The 22,348-nt window shown below is 40.6% G+C and overlaps 1 protein-coding gene across 1 annotated transcript in view; it reads right to left on the bottom strand.

Moving 5' to 3' along the window:
- Positions 1-22,348, bottom strand: part of LOC124722915 (synaptojanin-1) — a 138,333-nt gene that overhangs the window by 105,903 nt on the left and 10,082 nt on the right. The window contains exons 4-7 of the mRNA XM_047248066.1: positions 18,488-18,652; positions 17,489-17,633; positions 4,460-4,633; positions 311-480 (exon numbers count right to left, since the gene is read on the bottom strand). Of these exons, the coding sequence (XP_047104022.1) occupies positions 311-480; positions 4,460-4,633; positions 17,489-17,633; positions 18,488-18,652 (654 nt within the window). The remainder of the gene's footprint in view (positions 1-310; positions 481-4,459; positions 4,634-17,488; positions 17,634-18,487; positions 18,653-22,348) is intronic.

Below are 22,348 nucleotides of genomic sequence, written 5' to 3'. Positions count from 1 at the left end.
GCATAAGCGACTCATCCATCATCTTTTGAGCCTCACTATAAATGTTTCTGCATTATTATCCTTATGTTTATTTTGGCTTTGTTATGCTTTTGTTTTTGACCTACGTTTAGACTTCACTTAAATCATACATGCTTCCCTTTTTTTAGCAGCAACTTTCTAACATGGATATGTAACTAAACAATATTAAATAACTGAACTTAAATTGTATAGAAGGGTTGGGTAGGGATGATTGAGTGAGGTATGGAAATGCTTCAATGCAAAATCTCACATATGCATATCAACACAAGAATGAATTTGAAAAGATTCATACCTTATAACTTGATCATCCTTCATGTAAAAAAGAGCAAATGACTTCAAATATAATTCAACTTTGGATTTGAGTTTTGAAAGATTTTTTGTGTTTCCACCACGACACTCCTGATGGTAGTCAAACACAATATGTGGAACATCTTTGGCATGCTCTGAAGACTTATGATGAGCCTAGGGGCAGAAAAGAAAGAAATCTTAGTAAGATCAAAATTCAATGATTGAAAATAGGTGTTAAAAGTATATTATCTGTCAGCTAGCATTTTATTTCTCAAAAAACTGATATTTAATAACCTTGGTCAATAACATACATTGAATAATAAGTGAGACAGTGCAAATTAATATATTTCCCACAACACTCAAGAATAATCACATGAGCACCATTATTTACAGCATTATAAGGGTTTGTGACGAAATGTCCTTATCATAATTATGATTATTCAGGCACTTCCCTATATGTTAAACTACTACATCAGGGATATCTTACTATTATATTCAATGTATGCTAAATATGGTTATTCCAAAAATTCTATTTGGGATAATCATCCAAAAATTATATCAATTTTGCTCTTAAAATTGTTTTTATTGTACATAAACATCTGCAGTTCATAGAAGAGATTAAATGCACTAACTTTCGTTCGCCCCCCCCCCCCTTTTAAACAAAGGAAATCAAAACCAGCCAAACCCCCTGATGTGAGTGCCATTGTTTTCCTTAGGGTGTACAAGTAGCTTGTGAATTGTTACAGACTAGGCAGTATTAGCTTCCAGGACAGTTAGGTGACAATCTGAAATACGAAAGTACATCTAAGGATCAGGTTTTATCAGGAGGAGGAACAGCTTTCTGCTTATGTTCGGAAATGAATATTTTGAGCACAGCCTCAGCACAGGCGACAAGTAAGTATCTTGCCGGTACTGTATCTTCCAATAACCTAGTTGTATGTACTATGTGATAACTGCTACTGCTCCTACACTTGCAACAAACTAATGTCAGTTTCAATCCAAAGGTTGCTTTGAACAGTACAGGACTTTACTCTGCATGGATCTATTGGTGGTGGTATGCCCCTGCCATCCTTAGACTTAACAGCTGACAGATTCAGATATCTAAAGTGTAACATATACTCCACACCTGGGCATTTTTCACATACATAAATCATTGCCAGAGATGAAATAAGTGATACATGGCAGAAAAAAATCATAGGGTCAACTGAGCATATAACACTTAGCCAAACTTCACCTGCAACAGTAGGACCATTATTTTGAGATTTCCCAACAAGAGAATGGTGTGTTGCTGGTTTTTGCTGTAGTACACTACTATTGAGGAATGCTTATTACTACTTTTCTTAAATGGAACTATTATTCGTGACCACAGCAAAAATTCACAGAAAGGACGAGTCATATCTTCAGTAATATGTTATATGAGTGGCATATGATGGAGCTATAATGCAGTGCTACATTACTGCTGGTCAATTTTCAGCTTTATTCTTCATAAAATAAAGAACTTTGACACACATAATATTTTTGTAAGAAATACATTAATTCAGGAAATTATACATGAGAACATGCATTTAGGCCATTCAGGTTTACAAGGAGAAAATATGGTAAAGTGCAAAACTGTCAAAAGAAATTGTTGTGAATTGGCAGGAGCCAATTCACGGAGTTTGGAGGAAGCCGAAATGCACGCGTTTACGCTCATGCAGACTGGCGTGAGGTCTGGAACAGGACAATGTAATTAATATAGCCAATAAAGTACGTTGCTGCTGGAATACTTAGCTTTAATCCATAATTGGTGTACATCGCTCTTGACGGTACATAATTACAATCTCCATATAAACTGGTAATGGCGCCTTGCTAGGTCGTAGCAAATGACGTAGCTGAAGGCTATGCTAACTATCGTCTCGGCAAATGAGAGCGTATTTGTCAGTGTAGCATCGCTAGCAAAGTCGGCTGTACAACTGGGGCGAGAGCTAGGACGTCTCTCTAGACCTGCCGTGTGGCGGCGCTCGGTCTGCAATCACTGACAGTGGCGACATGCGGGTCCGACGTATACTAGCGGACCGCGGCCGATGTAAAGGCTACCACCTAGCAAGTGTGGTGTCTGGCGGTGACACCACAGAAATCATGTAGCATAATCATCCTCTATTGCAGAGTCAGCATCAGTTCCTCAATGGATTATGTTGTGAACTTTTTTCTCCAATATATATGCAGTAATCTGTTTTTGAAGTTTGTATTTCAGTTTTATCTTTTATATCACATACTGGCATTATCAGAAAATTTTCATCATTTTTTTAAACTGAAGAACAACCTATTGCTTCCTATTTTGCAGATACACATGCAATATTTAGACAGCTTATCCCCTCAGTCTGTTATATCACAACTTGTACAAGAGTATTTTATGGACAACATAGTTTACTATCCTTGACTTCTTATTTAGTCTTAACATACAAAATAATACACAGTAGTTTATGCTGACACTCTTTTCTTAAAGACCTACAGCAAGTTTCAGAACAAATCATCTGCCAAGATGTAAAACACAAGTTTTCATGCAGTCTACTAAGAAAACCATGAAAATTACTGTTAAGGAAATATGCTTGTAATCATTTTGTACAAATTGTTTTGCAAAAGGCTTGTTAAAAAAATTCAGCAACATTCGTGATTATGCACCAATGGTGTGTTGGAGCTAAATGCGGTTGGCATTCCTGGACACACCTGTGTTTAACGTGTAACTGCTGGAAGTTTCATTGTTGTATGTCAGTTAGCTATTGTTCAGTACTGTATTGAGTAGAAAGTTGGGTCTCATAGTTTGCGAATTTTGAGATGGAGAGTTCGAGAAGTTTTCATGAAACTCAAGAAAATCTTTACAGAAACACACCAAATAATGCAGTAAGCCTAAAGTGATGAATGTTTAAACTGCACTCAGTGTTACAAATGGTTCCCACAGTTTAAAAATGGCAGGACGCCTTTTGACGTCTACCGACGATACTAATGTTAGAAATGTCAACGAAATTGTGTGTACCAATTGAAGACAGGCTGTCCATGAGATTGCAGAAGAAAGTAACATTTCAGTTGGATCATGTTATGAAATCCTGACACAGCATCTTGGAATGCATCGTGTTGCCGCCAAATTCGTCCCACGGCTCATCAGTTAAGACCAGAAAGACCTTTGCCTCACAATCTGTGAAGAGCTTTTGGATTGCGCAACGTTTCTTATGAGAATCATAACTGGTGATAAGAAGTGGGTCTACGATAATGATGTTGAGACCAAGGTTCAGTCTTCACAATGGGTTGGAAAAGGGTCTTCAGGACCAAAAAAAGCTCACCGAATCAGGTCAAACGTCAAAGCCATGCTGATAAGTTTTCCTTGGCTTTGAAGGATTAGTTCATCATGAATTTGTGCCACAGGGACAAACTGTTAATCAACGGTACTGTTGGGACGTGTTGCAACGCCTGCAAGAAAATGAGAAGGAAATGGCCTGAAATATGGCAAGACAATTCATGGCTCTTGCATCACGATAATGCACCCACACATTCAACTCTGTTGGTGTGTGATAATTGTACAAAAATTGAAATCACTGTGCTGCCTCATTCTCCGTACTCCCAGACCTGGCCATGCAGACTTTTTTTTTTTTATTTCCAAAGTTGAAAACCCCATTGAATGGATGAAGATTTGCAACAATAGGTCCAGCATGAGGCATACCAAGACTGCTTCTGAAAGTGGAAACGGCGTTGGGAACCATGAATCAATTGTGGAGGAGAATATTTTGAAGAAGATCATGCACAATAAGTAAACAGTAAGCCTACAAAAATTTTGTGGACAAATTTCCAGAATTTTTTGAACAGACCTTGTATATTAACCTGTCTCAAAACTAACTACACCTGAAAGACAAATTGCATAAGTGCATTATTACAGCACAAACATATAGTGCAGTGGTCTGCATTCATATGATTGAACTATTTAGTAACTGGCACAATATATGAATCAATTTTAACTATGCACCAGCTGCAGTTGCTTAGATTTTCAGGGTAGCAAAATACAAATTATATGTAATATTAAAAAATGTAGAAAATACTAAATGTTCTCATTGGTTTACAAAAATTAACTTTTGAGTAATATTTACAATTGGTGCTACTTTCACGGAAGGTCAATGAAAACTACCTGGAACAGCTGGCTCAAAATAGCTTCTCCTTCTTTACTTCCAATGAGACTAGATCCAAGCAAATTGACAATGCACTGGTTCCCATAACGCTGTTTCATCATTTTCATATGCCTATCAAAAACAGGTGCAGATGCTTCAAATCCTCGTGACATCTTCACTTTGTGGGATCCAACCTGAAAGAAATGAGAAGTATTAATGAACTGATGTTTCTTACTGTCCTATCTCTAATCATTTCTGCATGATGTTAAACTCTAAAATTCATTCCTTTCTTTTCTTCTTCTTCTTGTTCTTGTTCTTCTTCTTAGTATTACGTGAATCTGATTACTACGTCAACAGCTAATGCTTCAGCAGTCTTCACAACCAACAATACAAGGCTGTAAGAGAGCAATCAAGGGAAAAAAAAGAAAGGAAGTGACAGTTTAACATTCATCGATGTTATCCACATATGGGGAAACTACAGATGGAACACACTCCAGGGCAACATTTTGCCCAGACATTAGTAAATGTGATACACTGAAAACAGGATTAATAATTCCATATTTATGCTTAAAGTATGATATATTTTTATGACACCGATATGAACTTAGTAGTTTTTGATATGTTCAACAGATGAATATTTGCAAAATATACCACTGCACTAATTTGGGGGTCATGTGTGACATTTAATTTTGTAAAATAGGTAACATCTCCAGTTTTAGGCATCCGAAGAAATCCCACAACAGACGTGGCCTAATATGTAATATAACTCTTTCTGGTGACTAGAGATTGTGCTTCAATACAACACTATTAAAGCTGTGATGAGCCTCTTCATTTGTGTCATAAAATCCTGTAATTTGTGGTACCCATTGAAATAGACCAACTTGACAGCTTTGCAGACATCTGCACTACTGCGCCATGGCTTCTCTCACTTGGGTGTTGAAAACACATGGCTAGGTCAGCACAAAAATGTCACCATGGGCTGATGCAAGAAGCCTTATAGGAGGGAAGAAGGTGCACACTAGCACAGCATTCTTTTGCACGATGCTGCAGATAACTGTGACAGCACAGCAAGAATGCCAGAGTGGTAACCCAGTTGATACCGCAGAAGCAGCCTGTAGCCCGGCGACCTAGATTTCAACACGTCAATGATCAACAACGAGCTACTTCCTTGTTGTGCGTGGGGAAACAATGGTGGACTGAACAGGCAGAAATACTGCCTGTTCCAGCTATGCAGAGTCTGTTACCCCCTGCAGTCAGTTACAAGATGTAATCTGTTCACAAGGAAAAGAGCAGAGGTGGGTGTGGGGGGTTAAGGAATCAAGCTTTGCTTACCGACTTCCAGCACATGGGCTGCCAAGGGGCGAGGCACAGGCAGGACGGAGGACGGGTGGCAGAGGGGGGGGGGGGGGTGGAGATGGGGGGGGGGGGACAGGCTGCTCGTACGTTACACAGTGCAGGCACGACACTTGCACTCACATATCAATTCATGTTCTACTCAATGATGACAGTGTCACCCGCTGGCTGCCGTACCACCTGTTAACTGCTGTTTATTGTGCATCTATGCAAGTGAAACCTGGGACAGGAGCATAACTAATGCTTAAAGGATTTGTGAAATCAAAATTTACAGTTTCATGTTGAATAATCCTGCTTGTTGCTACCAATTCCACATCAGTTCTCATGATGATTGTCATTTCTATAAATAGGCAAAAATATTGACATGCGATGGAACTTTTACCTACTTTCTTACTTAACTTTATGTATTCAGGTCCAGAGGACTGCAGACAACTACATGGCTCTTTTCCACTGGGTTCTATTTCCTGCTTTCCATCCATAGTCGCCCTCTATGCTGATCTGCAGCAAGTCCTTCCATCTTCTGCAGCAAGTCTTTCCACCTTTCTTTGGTCTGCCGCATGGTCTTCTTTCATGAGGGTGGGGGTAAAATTCATGGATTTCAAAGATCATTGGTGTTTATCCATCCGAACAATGAACAATATGCCACCCTCCCCATATAAGCCTTTTGGTTCTCATCAGACCTACAATATTTGGTCTGTTATAGATACCATCCAGCTCACAATTATGTCAGATCCTCCTTGCCCTAGAGATGTCATCTTGTACCAGACCATAGATCTTTCTTGACACTTTTGACTCAAGCACAAAATGGTTATTTAAGATTTTTCCATGACCACATAGCTCCACAGGCTGGATAATTGTTTCGTACAGCTGGAGTCAGAAATTCCTTGAGAGTCTGCATGATTAACAGCTGACTCAGTTTAAAGTATGATTGGTTTATGGCTTGGATCCTTCCTTTGATTTCTGCCCGACACAATCCATGCTCTATAAAGGTTACCACCAGATATTTAAAATTATGAACCTTTTGTAGTATTAGTTCCTATTACCAGTAGCTGGAGTGGGGCTCTTGAATAGGCATGTGTCCTGCTCATCACAAATTACTCAGTCTTTGATTCATTCTTAAACAGAGAGAGAGAGCATGCTTGCCACCGTCTCCACGCTGTTACTCATCCACATAAATTCTTGCTCAGATCTGGGCAACAGGATCATGTTGTAGCCAAATGGAAGATGTGCTATTTTCTCACCATCTGCCTGGATCATTTCAAAATTCTTATGGAAAGCCTCCCTAATTACCTTTTTGAGCACCAGGTTGAACAATATTGGTGATGCCCCATCTCCTTGTCTCAACACTGTGTTTACATTAAAGCTCTATGTGACTTGGTTCCCAAGTTTCACTCTGCCTTCTTAAACAGTGAAACAGACTCTCATTAAGCTGACAAGTTTCTTGGGTAATACGAACTCTGCTAGGCACTTCATCTGGCTCTCCCAGTGAATGCAGCCATATATGTTCTTAAAATCTATGAAGAGCACGTGAAGGTCTCATGCCATATTCCCACATCTTCACAGTGAGCTGTCACAGTACACAGACTTTGTCTGAAGTTGAACAGCACTTTCTGAAACCTTCACGACGTTTGTCAGTCATTTCTTGCGCAAATAGTTGGATTCTACCATATGTACAGTTGGACGAGATCTTATAGCAGACATTCAGGAGGGCAATTAATATGTAGTTGGCGCAGTCCATTTTTTTGCCTTTTTGTGTATTGGGCAGGTGACTACTGTCTTCCAATTTTCTGGGATCAGCTCCACAATCGATATCCTCTTGATTAGTTGATGAATTCTCTTGTGAAGCCTCTCCCCTCCAGCTTGAATGACTTTTGCCGGGATTCCATTTCCTCTTGGACTTAATTTCCTCTTTAGCTTTATTGTCTGTTTCTTTATTTCCTTCAGAGTAGGTGTGGATAATCTAGATCTACAATGTCACATGGTTGGAATTCTTACAACTACCTTTGGCATACCAGCTAAATAACTTATCCACTATGCTACAGAGGGGATTCAATAAATGTTGTCACTACTGCAACTTTGGTCATGTAGTGAATCACAGGAAATTATTGTTTGCTGATTATTCATAAATTGAGGCCCATCAGGGTAAACAATTGCAAGGTGTGATAATGCCTGGGACCCTAACCTACACAACAGTGACATACGTGGTTTCAAAACGTCTCCCTGTAAGGGAAATAGTGCAAGGAATTCCTACAATCAATAACAGTGCTTTTACACACACAAGACAACCAGCATCGCACGCGGAGTGCAAGCTGAGCTTAATATCTGCAGCATAGTGCCCAGAGTCGATCGCGGTCCTCTGGTTTGGAGCCGTGTGGAGGGTCTAAACCAGAGGCTCAGACGACTCTGCGACTATAATGGTTGCAAATTCATCGACCTCCGTTATTGGGTGGAGAACTGTAGGGCCCCCCTAGACAGGTCAGGCGTGCACTACACACCGGAAGCAGCTACTAGGGTAGCAGAGTACGTGTGGCGTGCACACGGGGGTTTTTTAGGTTAGAGGGACCCCCCCCTTGGGCGAAACGATAAAATACCTGACGGCTTACCAGAGAGGACATTATCATCGTTGATAAAGAACGTCCATCCTCAGAGACCAAAAACAGGAAAAGTTAACGTAATATTGGTAAACTGCAGGAGTATCCAGGGCAAGGTTCCTGAATTAGTATCTCTTATTGAAGGAAATAGTGCGCATATAGTATTAGGAACGGAAAGTTGGTTAAAACCGGAAGTGAACAGTAACGAAATCCTAGACACAGAATGGAATATATACCGCAAGGATAGGATAAACGCCAATGGTGGAGGAGTATTTATAGCAGTAAAGAATTCAATAATATCCAGTGAAGTTATTAGCGAATGCGAATGTGAAATAATCTGGGTTAAGCTAAGTATCAAAGGTGGGTCAGATATGATAGTCGGATGCTTCTATAGACCACCTGCATCAGCAACCGTAGTAGTTGAGCGCCTCAGAGAGAACCCGCAGAACGCCGTGAAGAAGTTTCGTGATCATACTATTGTAATAGGGGGACACTTCAATCTACCAGGTCTAGAATGGGATAGTCACACAATCAGAACTGGAGCCAGGGACAGAGACTCTTGTGACATTATCCTGACTGCCTTGTCCGAGAATTACTTCGAGCAGATAGTTAGAGAACCAACTCGTGAAGCTAACGTTTTAGGCCTCATAGCAACAAACAGACCGGAACTTTTCGACTCCGTGAATGTAGAAGAGGGTATCAGTGATCATAAGTCAGTGGTTGCATCAATGACTACAAGTGTAATAAGAAATGCCAAGAAAGGAAGGAAAATATATTTGCTTAACAAGAGTGATAGGGCACAAATCGCAGAATATCTGAGTGACCACCATCAAAAGTTCATTTCTGAGGAAGAGGATGTGGAACAAAAATGGAAAAAATTCAGAAACATCGTCCAGTACGCCTTAGATAAGTTCGTACCGACTAAGGTCCAAAGCGAGGGGAAAGATCCACCGTGGTATAACAATCATGTACGAAAGGTACTACGGAAACAAAGAAAGCTTCATCATAGGTTTAAGAGTAGTCGAATCATAGCTGATAAGGAAAAGCTGAACGAAGCGAAAAAGAGCGTAAAGAGAGCAATGAGAGAAGCATTCAACGAATTCGAACATAAAACATTGGCAAACAATCTAAACAAGAACCCTAAAAAGTTTTGGTCATATGTAAAATCGGTAAGCGGATCTAAATCCCCTATTCAGTCACTCGTTGACCACGATGGCACCGAAACAGAGGACGACCGAAGAAAGGCAGAAATACTGAATTCAGTGTTCCGAAACTGTTTCACTGCGGAAAATCGTAACACGGTCCCTGACTTCAGCCGTCGCACGGACGCCAAAATGGAAAATATTGAAATAAACGATATCGGAATTGAAAAACAACTGCTATCACTTAGTAGCGGAAAAGCATCCGGACCAGACAAGATACCCTTAAGATTCTACAGTGATTATGCTAAAGAACTTGCCCCCTTTCTATCAGCAATTTATCGTAGATCGCTGGAAGAACGTAAAGTACCTAGCGACTGGAAGAAAGCGCAGGTCGTTCCCATTTTCAAGAAGGGTCATAAATCAGATGCGAATAATTATAGGCCTATTTCGCTTACGTCAATCTGTTGTAGAATAATGGAACATGTTTTGTGTTCTCGTATTATGACGTTCTTAGATAATACAAATCTCCTTCATCATAACCAACATGGATTCCGCAAACAGAGATCATGTGAAACTCAGCTCGCCCTATTTGCCCAAGAAATTCACAGTGCCGTAGACACTGGCGAGCAGATTGATGCCGTATTCCTGGACTTCAGGAAGGCATTTGATACGGTTCCGCACTTACGTTTAGTGAAAAAAATACGAGCTTACGGAATATCGAACCAGGTTTGTGATTGGATTCAGGATTTCCTAGAAGAAAGAACACAACATGTCATTCTTAACGGTTCAAAATCTGCAGATGTAGAGGTAATTTCGGGAGTACTGCAAGGAAGCGTGATAGGACCTTTATTGTTTACAATATACATAAATGACTTAGTTGACAACATCGGTAGCTCCGTGAGGCTATTTGCAGATGACACGGTTGTCTACAAGAAAGTAGCAACATCAGAAGACTCGTACGTACTCCAGGAAGACCTGCAGAGGATTAATGCATGGTGCGACAGCTGGCAGCTTTCCCTAAACGTAGATAAATGTAATATAATGCGCATACATAGGGGCAGAAATCCATTCCAGTACGATTATGCCATAGGTGGTAAATCATTGGAAGCGGTAACGACCGTAAAATACTTAGGAGTTACTATCCGGAGCGATCTGAAGTGGAATGATCACATGAAACAAATAGTGGGAAAAGCAGGCGCCAGGTTGAGATTCATAGGAAGAATTCTAAGAAAATGACTCATCGACGAAAGAAGTAGCTTACAAAACGCTTGTTCATCCGATTCTTGAGTACTGCTCATCAGTATGGGACCCTTACCAGGTTGGATTAATAGAAGAGATAGACATGATCCAGTGAAAAGCAGCGCGATTCGTCATGGGGACATTTAGTCAGCGCGAGAGCGTTACGGAGATGCTGAACAAGCTCCGGTGGCGGACACTTCAAGAAAGGCGTTACGCAATACGGAGAGGTTTATTATCGAAATTACGAGAGAGCACATTCCGGGAAGAGATGGGCAACATATTACTACCGCCCACATATATCTCGCGTAATGATCACAACGAAAAGATCCGAGAAATTAGAGCAAATACGGAGACTTACAAGCAGTCGTTCTTCCCACGCACAATTCGTGAATGGAACAGGGAAGGGGGGATCAGATAGTGGTACAATAAGTACCCTCCGCCACACACCGTAAGGTGGCTCGCGGAGTATAGATGTAGATGTAGATTATGATTAAGATTACATGGTAATTCAGACACGGGGAAAGGCAGTTTCAAAGCACTGTTGAACTGAAAAATTTGAACTGCAATTTACCTCTTTTTGCCAGGAGTTTCTGGTTACTTTCCACGATTATCTCTGTAAAATGTCCAAACTCTTCTATCTGTGCTGAAGCTTGTTCCTGTGCACATTACAGTTCATCTCATGGGCTGAGAGAAAAAAGGTGGAAGGAAGGAAGGAAGATAAGGGTTTAGCATCCTATCGACATCAAGGTCATTAGAGATAGAGTACAAGATTGATTGCTTCAAGGACCGAAAAGGAAGTTGGCCCTACCCCTGCAAAGAAACTACCCTGCCATTTGCGGGTAGTGATTTACCTAAATCACATAAAATATATCTCTGGATGGCCAGACGCAAATTTGAATGATTGTCCTCCCGAATGCAAATCCAATGTGATAACCACTGAACCACATTGCTTAGTGAGAGGGTGAGAAACACTATTTTTCCTCTCCTGCTCGCACCACTCAGCAACATTATTACAGTGAAACTCTGCTTTTACACTTTTCAATGGACTTAAAAAAAGGTGTAAAATGTGGGAAATAATGTTTTAAACCGTAAAAGTTATTGGATACCCCCTTGTATTTTATGTATGATATATGTACATAACGGGCATCGAAAGACTTGTCAGGGACATGTTTATTATATAATGTAGGTTTGTTATCTAATAAAAACCATCAATGTAACTGGAGCTGATAATTGTCTGGGAAGTAAGGAATGTTTGAGTCAATTTCATATGTCATAATTGATATTTTTGAAAGCCTGCAGCTGTCATTCATTATGTAAATAATGAAATACTGCACTAGTTATGTATTTTTTCATGCTTAGCACGACGCGTTTTGAGAATTTTTTCTCATTGTCAAGAGCAAAAATGTAAATAAGTATTTTGTGTGGTGTTTAAATATGTGTTATTCTGCATCTCTTGCACTGTGGTCATGTTTTTGAGGTTATCAGGTACTGTGCCTCACAAACTATCGTTCACATTGTTTGTCCGTGTAATATCACAAAAAATACATACATCAATACTGCACTTGACAACGAGAATAAATTCTCGAAACACATTTTGCTCAGTGTGAATAAAATACGTAACTGGCGCTGTGTTTAAACTAAAGACATTTCAGCATTGCAAAGTGAATGACAGTGTCAACTAGTGCTCCAAGTGGCCATACGCTGAAACATGCGAAATATGGTTCGACAAAGGTGTCACGATGATCACAACAATCATGAAAATGTGTTTGTGCAGTAGAGACAGTTTGGAAATGGTTGTGATTGGTCATAATATCTTTCTTTGAATGAACCTAGTTACTCCCATAAGCCACCATGCCAAGTAGAGCCTGACAGTGGCAGGAGATAAGGCATGAATTGTTCCAACTTTTACATGTTTACCGGTTCAGATCCGTTGAGTAGAGTGCCCTGGTGTCAAGAAACTTAACCACATAATATTTGTAAACACTACTGGATGGCCAACATCATGCTAGCATCATTTTCTCTCCACAAACATTCTTTCGTAATGCGTAAATCGCGGGAAAATTAAAAATACGTTGACACAAAACATTGTGGGCATAGGAAATTTGATGGGACCAATAAAAAATGTAATAAACGATGGGAAAACATTAATTCTGGGAACGTAAAAGCGGAGTTATACGGTAATTATTTTTCTTGCTCCACTCCTTTTGCAATTTCCCGAGACGTGAAAAACATATCTGGCAATGCCCGAGATAGGCCAGGAACTGCTTCATTGTTCATCAACAGATGTATTAATTTGTGCCACAACATAACATGGCACAATAATTACTTCACAATGGCTACATGTGGAAGATTCTGTATTACATAGCTGAGTTTGCGATGGCCAGACAAATGAGATGAGCAGGCTGAGGTCGACCAACTTCTGCCAATACAGAACTAGGGTGGCCTCATTCTCTTTGTGATCAGGCTATAGTCCACACCTGTCATCGACCTGAAATGGATGAATGCTATGCTGGGGTCCTTGATTCAACTTTGACTGCTTGAGAACTTTCCCCACTGACTTGCACAGACACTCAAGCCAATGCGATAGATTGCACAGTCTGTTATGGCAGTGTGCTTCCTGCCAGACTGGTGATCTGACATTGCAGTACTTCACCAGAGTGCTGACCATGTAACCTCGGCTCAGCTGCCACTTGCTAGACAGGATGACGCTGCACTCTGGCTGTCACATGGAGCAGCTTGTTAAGCCGAGCATCTTTTCTTGACCGATAACAGCCCCCACCTTCGAGGTGCTGAACACTGCCTGGCAACACTACGACTGTTGCATCTTTTGCTCAGAATAAATATATTTATGTAATTGCTGTTTTTATGATTTGTAATCTTACAGTTACCTGGCTCCATGACGAGCCACCCTAGTAATTGACATTCACATCTCCACCTGTAGTGGGGTACCTGACCTCATCAGCCATCCTGACACCCCATTACAACTGATGACAGAAGTGGCCAAGTAGATTTGGAGAAGCATCGAAGCTCTAAAGTACGGAGTCATTATCACCACAGTGATATGCGTGAAAAAACAGTTTCCTGGTTTTTTCACACTGGAGAGCAGGCCATCTTCTACCAGATTTCCAGTTCTGGTTTGCAGGAGGAGTGCATGACAGACTGAGATGATGATTTACGGGTGTGTAAAGTGAATTTTGGAAGGAATGTATCCTAGTTTGTGCCTAGTTGTTATGGGATATGCAACTTTTGTGATTCAAGAAACATGACTCAATTGCTGCAAGTAGTTTATTTTGAGTGGAGGCATCGAGTTATAGTAAGAGAAGTTATGACAGTGTTACAATTAAGTGTCCTCCTTATCAACCCACTTTTTCCTTGTTGTTTTCTTGTGTATTGGATAAAGGTTGCAAAACGCTAGAGTCAAAAACACGAGCACTTACCACGCAAGAAGTGACCAAATATTTGACAGAACTGCTTAGTTGATACCAGATAATGCAGGCTGGAATAAGCAACTGGATACTTTGAACGAGTCTAATGTAGCACTACATAAGCAATGAATGCCGTAACAGAGGATAGGGCCTTGTTCAGTTTCACTCTCCCACCTTAGGTTTAGCTACTGCTGGGATAGACAAGACATGAGAGGATATACTGGGCTTTATGGATAATTTATTGACAGCTGTGGAGCTACAATTTTGAACAGATGGACAGCTGTTACAGACCATCAAGTTTTACCTGACGGTGGAAGCAAAAACATTTTATGTACCATGGAGACCAAAGGAATATGCAGTCATTTGATGAAAGGCCTGGTACAGTGTTATAGAAAGCAGAACAGCTGCAGATTCTATCGCAAACAATTAAATGGGGTATCACAGAAGTAAAACGAGACCAAGAATTCTATAGATACGATAGGGAAGATCGATACCTATCAGTTGATGGATAGAATCGTTTTGCAGGATGTGAAATTTAGAGCATTAGACACATTCTTTACGGGACTGCCACCTGATGTGTCAAGGAACGTAAGTGCAGAATTTCTAGAGGACCTGGCTGGCGCTATTAGTGCAGCCTCAGCACTGACAAAAGCTGGGATAAAAAAAAATGCCCTCTCTGTTGACATGAAGTGCTTTCGCTGAGGACATTCAGGGCATATTTGAAGAGAGTGTTGCCAAACACAGTGTAAAAAAAGTGAGAAAGTGGGACAGTGGGACACTGGGAGCAAGAGGGCAGAAGTACATGGCGTAAGGGAAAAAGGAAGAAGATAAATAATCAACTGTTAAACATGTCAGCTGAACAATGCTACCAGAAGTTTTGATGCTGTGGAAACCAAAGCAAAGGTGAAATCTTGTATAACTGGGGCAGTGGATCACAAGGTTCAGTGATGTTACATTTTCAGGTTGGAACAAAATGATTCTGGGAAAGTATGGAAGTTTTGTCTCATGAAGGTGAGGGGCACTGCATGGTCCTAGGGTTACATTTCCTGTGTTTCATGCTGAAGTCGACATTGGACAACAGGAGGTAGATCTCAGAGGAACAGTGTTCCATCTGGGGGAAACTGTTGTTCGTAACTTGTTGCCACAGCTTTCACCTGCACAAAGACTGATAGTTTAGCAAAATTGTGGTGGATCAAACCAGCATAAATACTGCTATGCATTGCCTGTCACCACTTGCAGCCAGCTGCAAAAGGTACATCACATCAGTAGTCATTGTGAAATGGATCACCTAGCAGCTACTACTAGACACTGCCTTTGCTAGCTGCGGAACTACTGTCTATGTTCAAGTATGATGCCGCCAGAAGTCGAACTGGTGCCTTCCAGATAGAGGACCAACTGCTGGCCAGCTTTTACAGAGTTCAGGGTCCCTATCTGGAGCCCCATGGTTTCCGCCTAGTTGGTTGGTTGGTTGGCTGGTTTAACAATTAAAGGGATGAAGCATTGGTCCTTCCTACCTGGAAAAGGCAAGTCGCCAAAACTGCATACCAAAGAAGCGCCTAATGCACGCAACCAAAGGAGAGAATAGCTGAACATCTACTTGAGGTCCTCAAAGGCAAAGAGTGCTTTGGGGAACATAACCCCCCCCCCACCACCACCACCACTTACCAGAGGCACCCCATCCAACAATGCGCAGAAAAGACTATTGACATGGACAGGGCAGAGAAGCACAGGAAAACACAGGAAGAATACCAAGTAAAACACAGTGCATGAGAAGGGGAAAGAAGAGCAAAAGCATGGGTAGCATGAGGGCTGGGGGAGACGACCAAGCACAGACAGTCGATGCCCATTCGGGGCAGAGGAGGCAAAGGTGTCCTGCCAACCCCTCAAAAAACCAAGTCAGCCACTGAGGCATCATCCGCCAGGGGTAGCGAGTCAGGAAGATTAAGAGTCCATACAATTGGGCTATGTTACGACAGTCCAGCACACTGTGGACCACCGTCAAATGGGCACCAAAACGATAGAGGGCCAGATCCTCAAGATGGAGATGACCATGCCAAATGTGGGTGATGTAGAGCTGGTTGGGGGGAGGGGGGGGGGGGCTGGATGCTATGGCAAGGAAGGAAAGCGGGAAGGAGGAGAGGGGAGGGGAGAAGAACCCATGCCAAATATGTTAGTGAGGGTGTTCTTCCCCAAATGGCTAACACTATGGAAATAATTTTGAAAGGGCGGTTAAGTCCCAAGAAGGACACGAAAAAATCCAAAGAAGGGAGGGTGCCAAAGTGAGACAAGACAATAAAGGAATAGCAGAATGGAGGGATTGGCCGGGTCATTGTGAAGGGAAATACCGAGAGAGAATGGGAGGGAGAGGGGCAGGAAGCGGAGGAGCTAGCACGGGAATGGATATGGCAATGGGAAAGCATCCCAGGAGGGTAGAGGTTGCAATAGCTCGGGCCCTGTGCATGCCACACACGCGCCCACAAAAGAGCCGTGGGCCCCCTGGTGGGGGATGGTTCCAGCCTGAAGCCTGACTGGCAGCAAAGCTGCCACTTGCCTTGTGCAGACACACACTTCAGGTCACAGTCTCTGAACACTACACCAATGTCCTTGAATCAACACTGCGTACTTGACTACTTTTCACACTGAGTTGTGCAGCAACTCCAGCCAACAAGATCACCGCAAAGCCGGTCACAGCTGCGTGCTGTTCAACAGCCTCAGGGTGTCACGCTGCGCTACTCCATTGGAGTGCTGACCACGTAACCTTGCCTCAGCTGCTACCTGCTCAACAGGGCTATGTTGCGCACTGTCCATTACATGAGGCTGCTTGCTGAGCTGACCATCTTTTCCTGACCGAGACCAGCCTTCATCTTGGGGGGCACTAACAGCAGACTGGCAACACTACAACTGTTGTATCTTTTGCTTGGAATAACTGTATTTATGTAATGGCTGTTTTCATGACTTGCCGTCAGACATCCACCTAGTTCCATGAACATCGGCCCTACTAATCGACACTCAATACCATTTTCACCTATAGCAAGGCACCTCACGTCATCAGTCATCCTGACATTGCAGGAAGCTAGAAATTATGTGTGATTCTTTTATTTTAATTATTTAAGTGTTGCTCATTTGCTTTGTGTATCATTTAGACACAAAGCCTGTTAGAAAATTTGGCATTACACAGATTCACATGAATTATTACAAGGTAACACACAAGCTGTGAAAGCATTTATGTTCTATGAAAAAACCAAAATTAATTAGTAAACATTCTCTATTACTTAAATATAATGTGTGTAAAAATTTACCTGAACTCCTGGCTGCTCCCAAAAAAGTGGCACAGAACCTCGAGTCTGGATGTAGGATGTTACTTCATTATCTAAGAATATCACCTGCTCGGTTTCCACAAAATTTGCTACATGTCCATCATCATTACTACCACGAACATTGAACCTGTGTGAACAATATTTTACTTCTGCAGTAAGGTATGTGTACAGAAACAGTGACAGCAATGATAAACATGGAAGGAAAAAAAAATCTGCCTTCACAAAAAATGCAGTTATCAAATGCTACTAAAAGAATAAATTAGTCTACTGCCAAAAAGGCTTTACAATGGTTAAAATATCTCTATCAGAACAGAAACAGAGAACTGCAGTGGTCTGAAGTGCACTTTAGTTCCTACACCCTGTTGAGCCTCACGGTACAAATGACAAAAACAAAACTGGCCTCACTATCTTTTATCCCATGAAAATCACATAAGAACTTAACTCCGTTATTTTGAGTCACCAAATGAAGCATATACCTGTTGCAAATTTGCTACTACTGAAAGCCAAGTTTATGTTCCACATATACGATAAGAAAATGTTACAACACTTGAGTACGTATTAGTGGTCCTTAATAAGAGCAATACAAGCCGTCACAAAATGAACAAATTACTCATCTTTACTGGTATTACCTCCAAAAAGATAATTGCTGTAATTTTGAACTTCCAAAATATTACAGAAGAGAATTTTTAAAAATACAAACTATTTTATTGAGCTGGAAGAACTATTAATTAGTTATACATATTTCCAGCATCAGTAAGATAAATATGAAAGGTAAATTAACATCCATAAAACTACACTTATTCATCTGTAAAAGAACAAAAAGTATGCTGTGTAATTTAAAGTTTTACAGTTAACAATTGTAGTATTAACAACACCCTTCAAGTCATTTTACAGTGAGTAATTGCAGTCAACAGGTTAAAATATGAAATACTAGATTAACATGACGTACCACTTGAAATATATTTAAATAAATAGTAGTACCTTGTACCAGCACGTTCACAGCTCAGGCGTGATATAATAACTGCACGAGCCTGCCTATGACCAACATAAACAGTCCTTATTTCAACACTGCCACACATAGCTTTCAGAATCCAGTTAGTAGAGCTTACACCAAACCTCAGGAGATGAATGTGGAGCATGCGATTCCTAATTAAAAGGAAAAAATTAATAAATATAACATGTTAATACTACAAATACAAATACACACACACACACACACACACACACACACACACACACACACACAGAGCCTGTTGTAAGCAATCATCTGGGCATTTCCCTGGAATATTCTTGGAACACTAATGAACCCCACAACAGAATGACTGCACCCCAACTCAAATTTCACTTGTTTTAGCAACAATCACACATGAGTCATAAGTTAACCTACACAATGATAACAAAAAAGGTGGAAAAGATATTTCATATCACACACACATTTCTCATCTCATTCTGTCCATCAATGAGATTCAGAAGGCAGGAAATCGTGGTGCCTAGGTTGAAGCAATGTTCCTTGACTTCTGGAATGTGCTCACCTGTCACCTACTTTGCAATACACGAAGTTGCTTAACACTGCATCAGCTTTTTGACTGAACTGAGGATTTCCTCAAAGACAGTACCTAGCATTTTGTTCTTAAAAGAGAGAAATACACAGACATAAAAGTAAATTCCAGCTAACATAAAAGCCTTTGCTATTCAGAATAACTATAAATTATTTAGTGGATAATAACAGAAGGCTTTTCACAAAAGTTACTCTTGTGTACAGGGAAGTCACTATGCCAGATTGTAGCAAAATGCGGGAAGACTTGCAGTAGACAGACATTTGAGGCAGGGACTGGCACTTCCTCATCATCATAAATATTTGTCATTAATATTTTTTATTTTTCTTTATTTATTTAGTTATTCACCCTTTGGACATTTGGCACAACAATAAACTATAAGTCAGATACATTATAGAAATATAAGGTAAATGTATAAAACATATACAAAGTAGGACAGGGTTAGGTGAGAATAGGGTAGGAAGTTGAAGATATATGTAAATACATAAGTATAATGTATAAACAGGCAGAAAGATTATCCAACCACTAAATGGATGTCAGCTATGTCTATCACATCTATACATCACATCTACTTTTGCCTGGTTTATTAAAATTGATGGCTATAAATTCCAACACACACTTACAGCCTCATATGCTGCAATCCCTGAACACTGCATAGCACTTCAGACAAAATATTCATACATACTGGGAATCCCTCCACCAGCAGTGTATTATTTTAAGATGCTGCCTGACCACTTGGAGCAGCTCATGCCAGCTGCAACTATAGGCTCCCTCTCTTTGAGCTCCTGGCTCTGTCCAATCGAGCCCAGTATAGGGATCTAGACTGGGCCACAACACTGCTCTGGCAGCCGCTCGCAGAAGATGCTCAACAGCAGCCGCACTGAGCCACTAGCCATCATCCTTGGAGCCTTCGATTCCTCCAATGCTGTCCTCCCCAGACTCACGTCCCAGACTAGTTTTCTTCTGTGGAACTTAAGACTGTGAACCTAAGCTAGTAATTACCATTATGATCTAAATCACAACAGACTTTGACTTGTTTGTATTTATATCATATTAGGAGGATCCTTTAGTAGTGTCTATCAGAATCTACATTATGTTGAACCCAGTTCTTTTTGTGCTGCACTAATAAAGTACCATTTATGCACTACTTGGGAATCATCATTTATTGCATGTGTGCTTACCACTCAGGACAGAACACATCACAAACCATCACATAAAAATTATTTCTTCAGTCAAGATTCTTCTGTAAGTATGTCAAACTTATGAATAACAACATTCAGCAGCATGACAGGCAAAAATTTTTAACTGGCCACACTATACTGAAGTTTTATGGTGGTCAGAAAGTGGTCTTGGTACGTATAAAGTCTTGAAGAAGTTCTGGAAAGTTACTAATTTCATTTCTTATTTCAACATTACTCCTCAAATTCTCCCGAGAAATATAAAAAATGCAAAATGAAAAAAACTTGTTTTTGCCATATATCTGCTCATAACATGAAAAATTATTGAATTTTTGAGTAAAATCATTCTATTCTAAACCAGATAAAATTCACTACAGTTTTGGCCATAATGAATCTCTTTGAAAAAGAGCTCAATTTGGGAACAAGTAGATATCAAAACTGTAGTGTTGCTACCTGGTCTCTGAGGGTGAGTGGGTGATGATGGTGGCATTTTGAGTCTGCTCACCCAAAATTAATGGGGCCTCAAAATCCTGACAAGGGAGAGTGGTGTTAGATACAAACTCCAAAACTGCTTCTGAATCAATACTTGTGTGCCAAGCTGCACTGCTGACAAAAATGCTGTCAGACTTCTCAATAATGCCATTACAGTGAAGCAGTACTACAATTTGGACTACAGTTATGGCATCTATTTCCATCAATTACACTCATTCCAAAGAATGTCTTGAGATTATTGGACACACAATGTCTATCAAAGCAGAGGACCTTTGACAAGAAGGCTATTGTCTGCCAACAACACTACCACTAAATGCTGACTGGCATCTGCCTTTTGCCAAAAATCTGACAATCTGGCACCTCAGCCCACAGAGCCTAAAACTGGCAGGCCATTCCTGATAAACAAGCTGAGCTTGACTCGCTGTACAGCATTTGGTGTACACAGTTTGACTTTCAGATAGAAATACTCAATAAATCACATCACTGGTGTTGTAAAAAGGTGATAAACACTTTCCTGATCCTTGACATTTGGGATCAGCTTTTTTAGCATGCAAAGAAGCCAGGGACCATCATTCCTTAATCTCTCTGGGCAAACTGGTTGCACAAGTTGTGGTCCCATGTGATGACAGAAATGAGGGACTTAGGACCAGAGCCATGCACTGTGAACTGCTAGTCGCTGAAGCCTGCTCGCTGACCCTTTCCACTGGCCTGCCAGCCTGCCTCCGTCTGGCAAGCCCATGCCAGCACTAGGCTGGTCCAGACAGCCTGTAGCCCGTGAACTGCAGCGAGACCCAAGCTGCAACGCTCACTCCGCGTGTTATGTGACATCTGTGTCTGCACTGCAGTGCTCGTCTCATCTACATCTTAAAGGGTCATAAATGTAAACTACACATGAGTAGGGTAAACTAGGACCGCAAGAACTATTCTGTTAGTGCACAAGCAGTGCTATGTACTTTTACATTTACATGCAAGAGATTTAATGAAGTCGTGTAATGTAATACGCGTTTGGATGCATTACATAGAAATAAAAAATCCTGTGTTGCTTTTTCTTTGTAATTAGTATTTTTCATTCAGATACAAAAAGTGCGATGTGTACTCTACAGTAAAGAAATCTTCATATTTGTTGATGAAAAAACACAAACCACAGATTTTTTGAAAGAGTAAACTGCCACTTGACTGCATATTATCATCTTTTCTTTTGTACTATCCAGATTTTGGCTTTTATACCATTATCACATACAATGCTAAATGTTGCTTGACCATTATTAAGTCATATTTGTTAAGGCAGTCCAAAGCAGGTAAACAAGGGTAATACGTCTTTAACATGTAATTGTGCAGGGATGTGGACTCTCAAAGACATAGTACTAAGGATAAATGTAATAATACACAGTCACATAACAGTTTACTCTTTTAAGAAGTATTGCATGATTGTGGCTCAACGCCATAACAAACTTTTTACAAATGATGGAGTTTGACAGTATAGTTTTATAAGACAAAAAATCTACAGTGAGTATTTACATTGATAAACATGAAATTGCTCTACTAATCAGTGGCAGAAGACTCCATTATTATGAAACCTATATAATTTTGTATTCATTTTCTTGCATCAATTGTCA

The sequence above is a fragment of the Schistocerca piceifrons genome, chromosome X, assembly GCF_021461385.2.
Source record: "Schistocerca piceifrons isolate TAMUIC-IGC-003096 chromosome X, iqSchPice1.1, whole genome shotgun sequence".
Lineage (NCBI taxonomy): Eukaryota > Metazoa > Arthropoda > Insecta > Orthoptera > Acrididae > Schistocerca > Schistocerca piceifrons.
The sequence above is the reverse complement of the archived record's forward strand: the minus strand, read 5'-3'. Positions and strand labels throughout refer to the sequence as shown.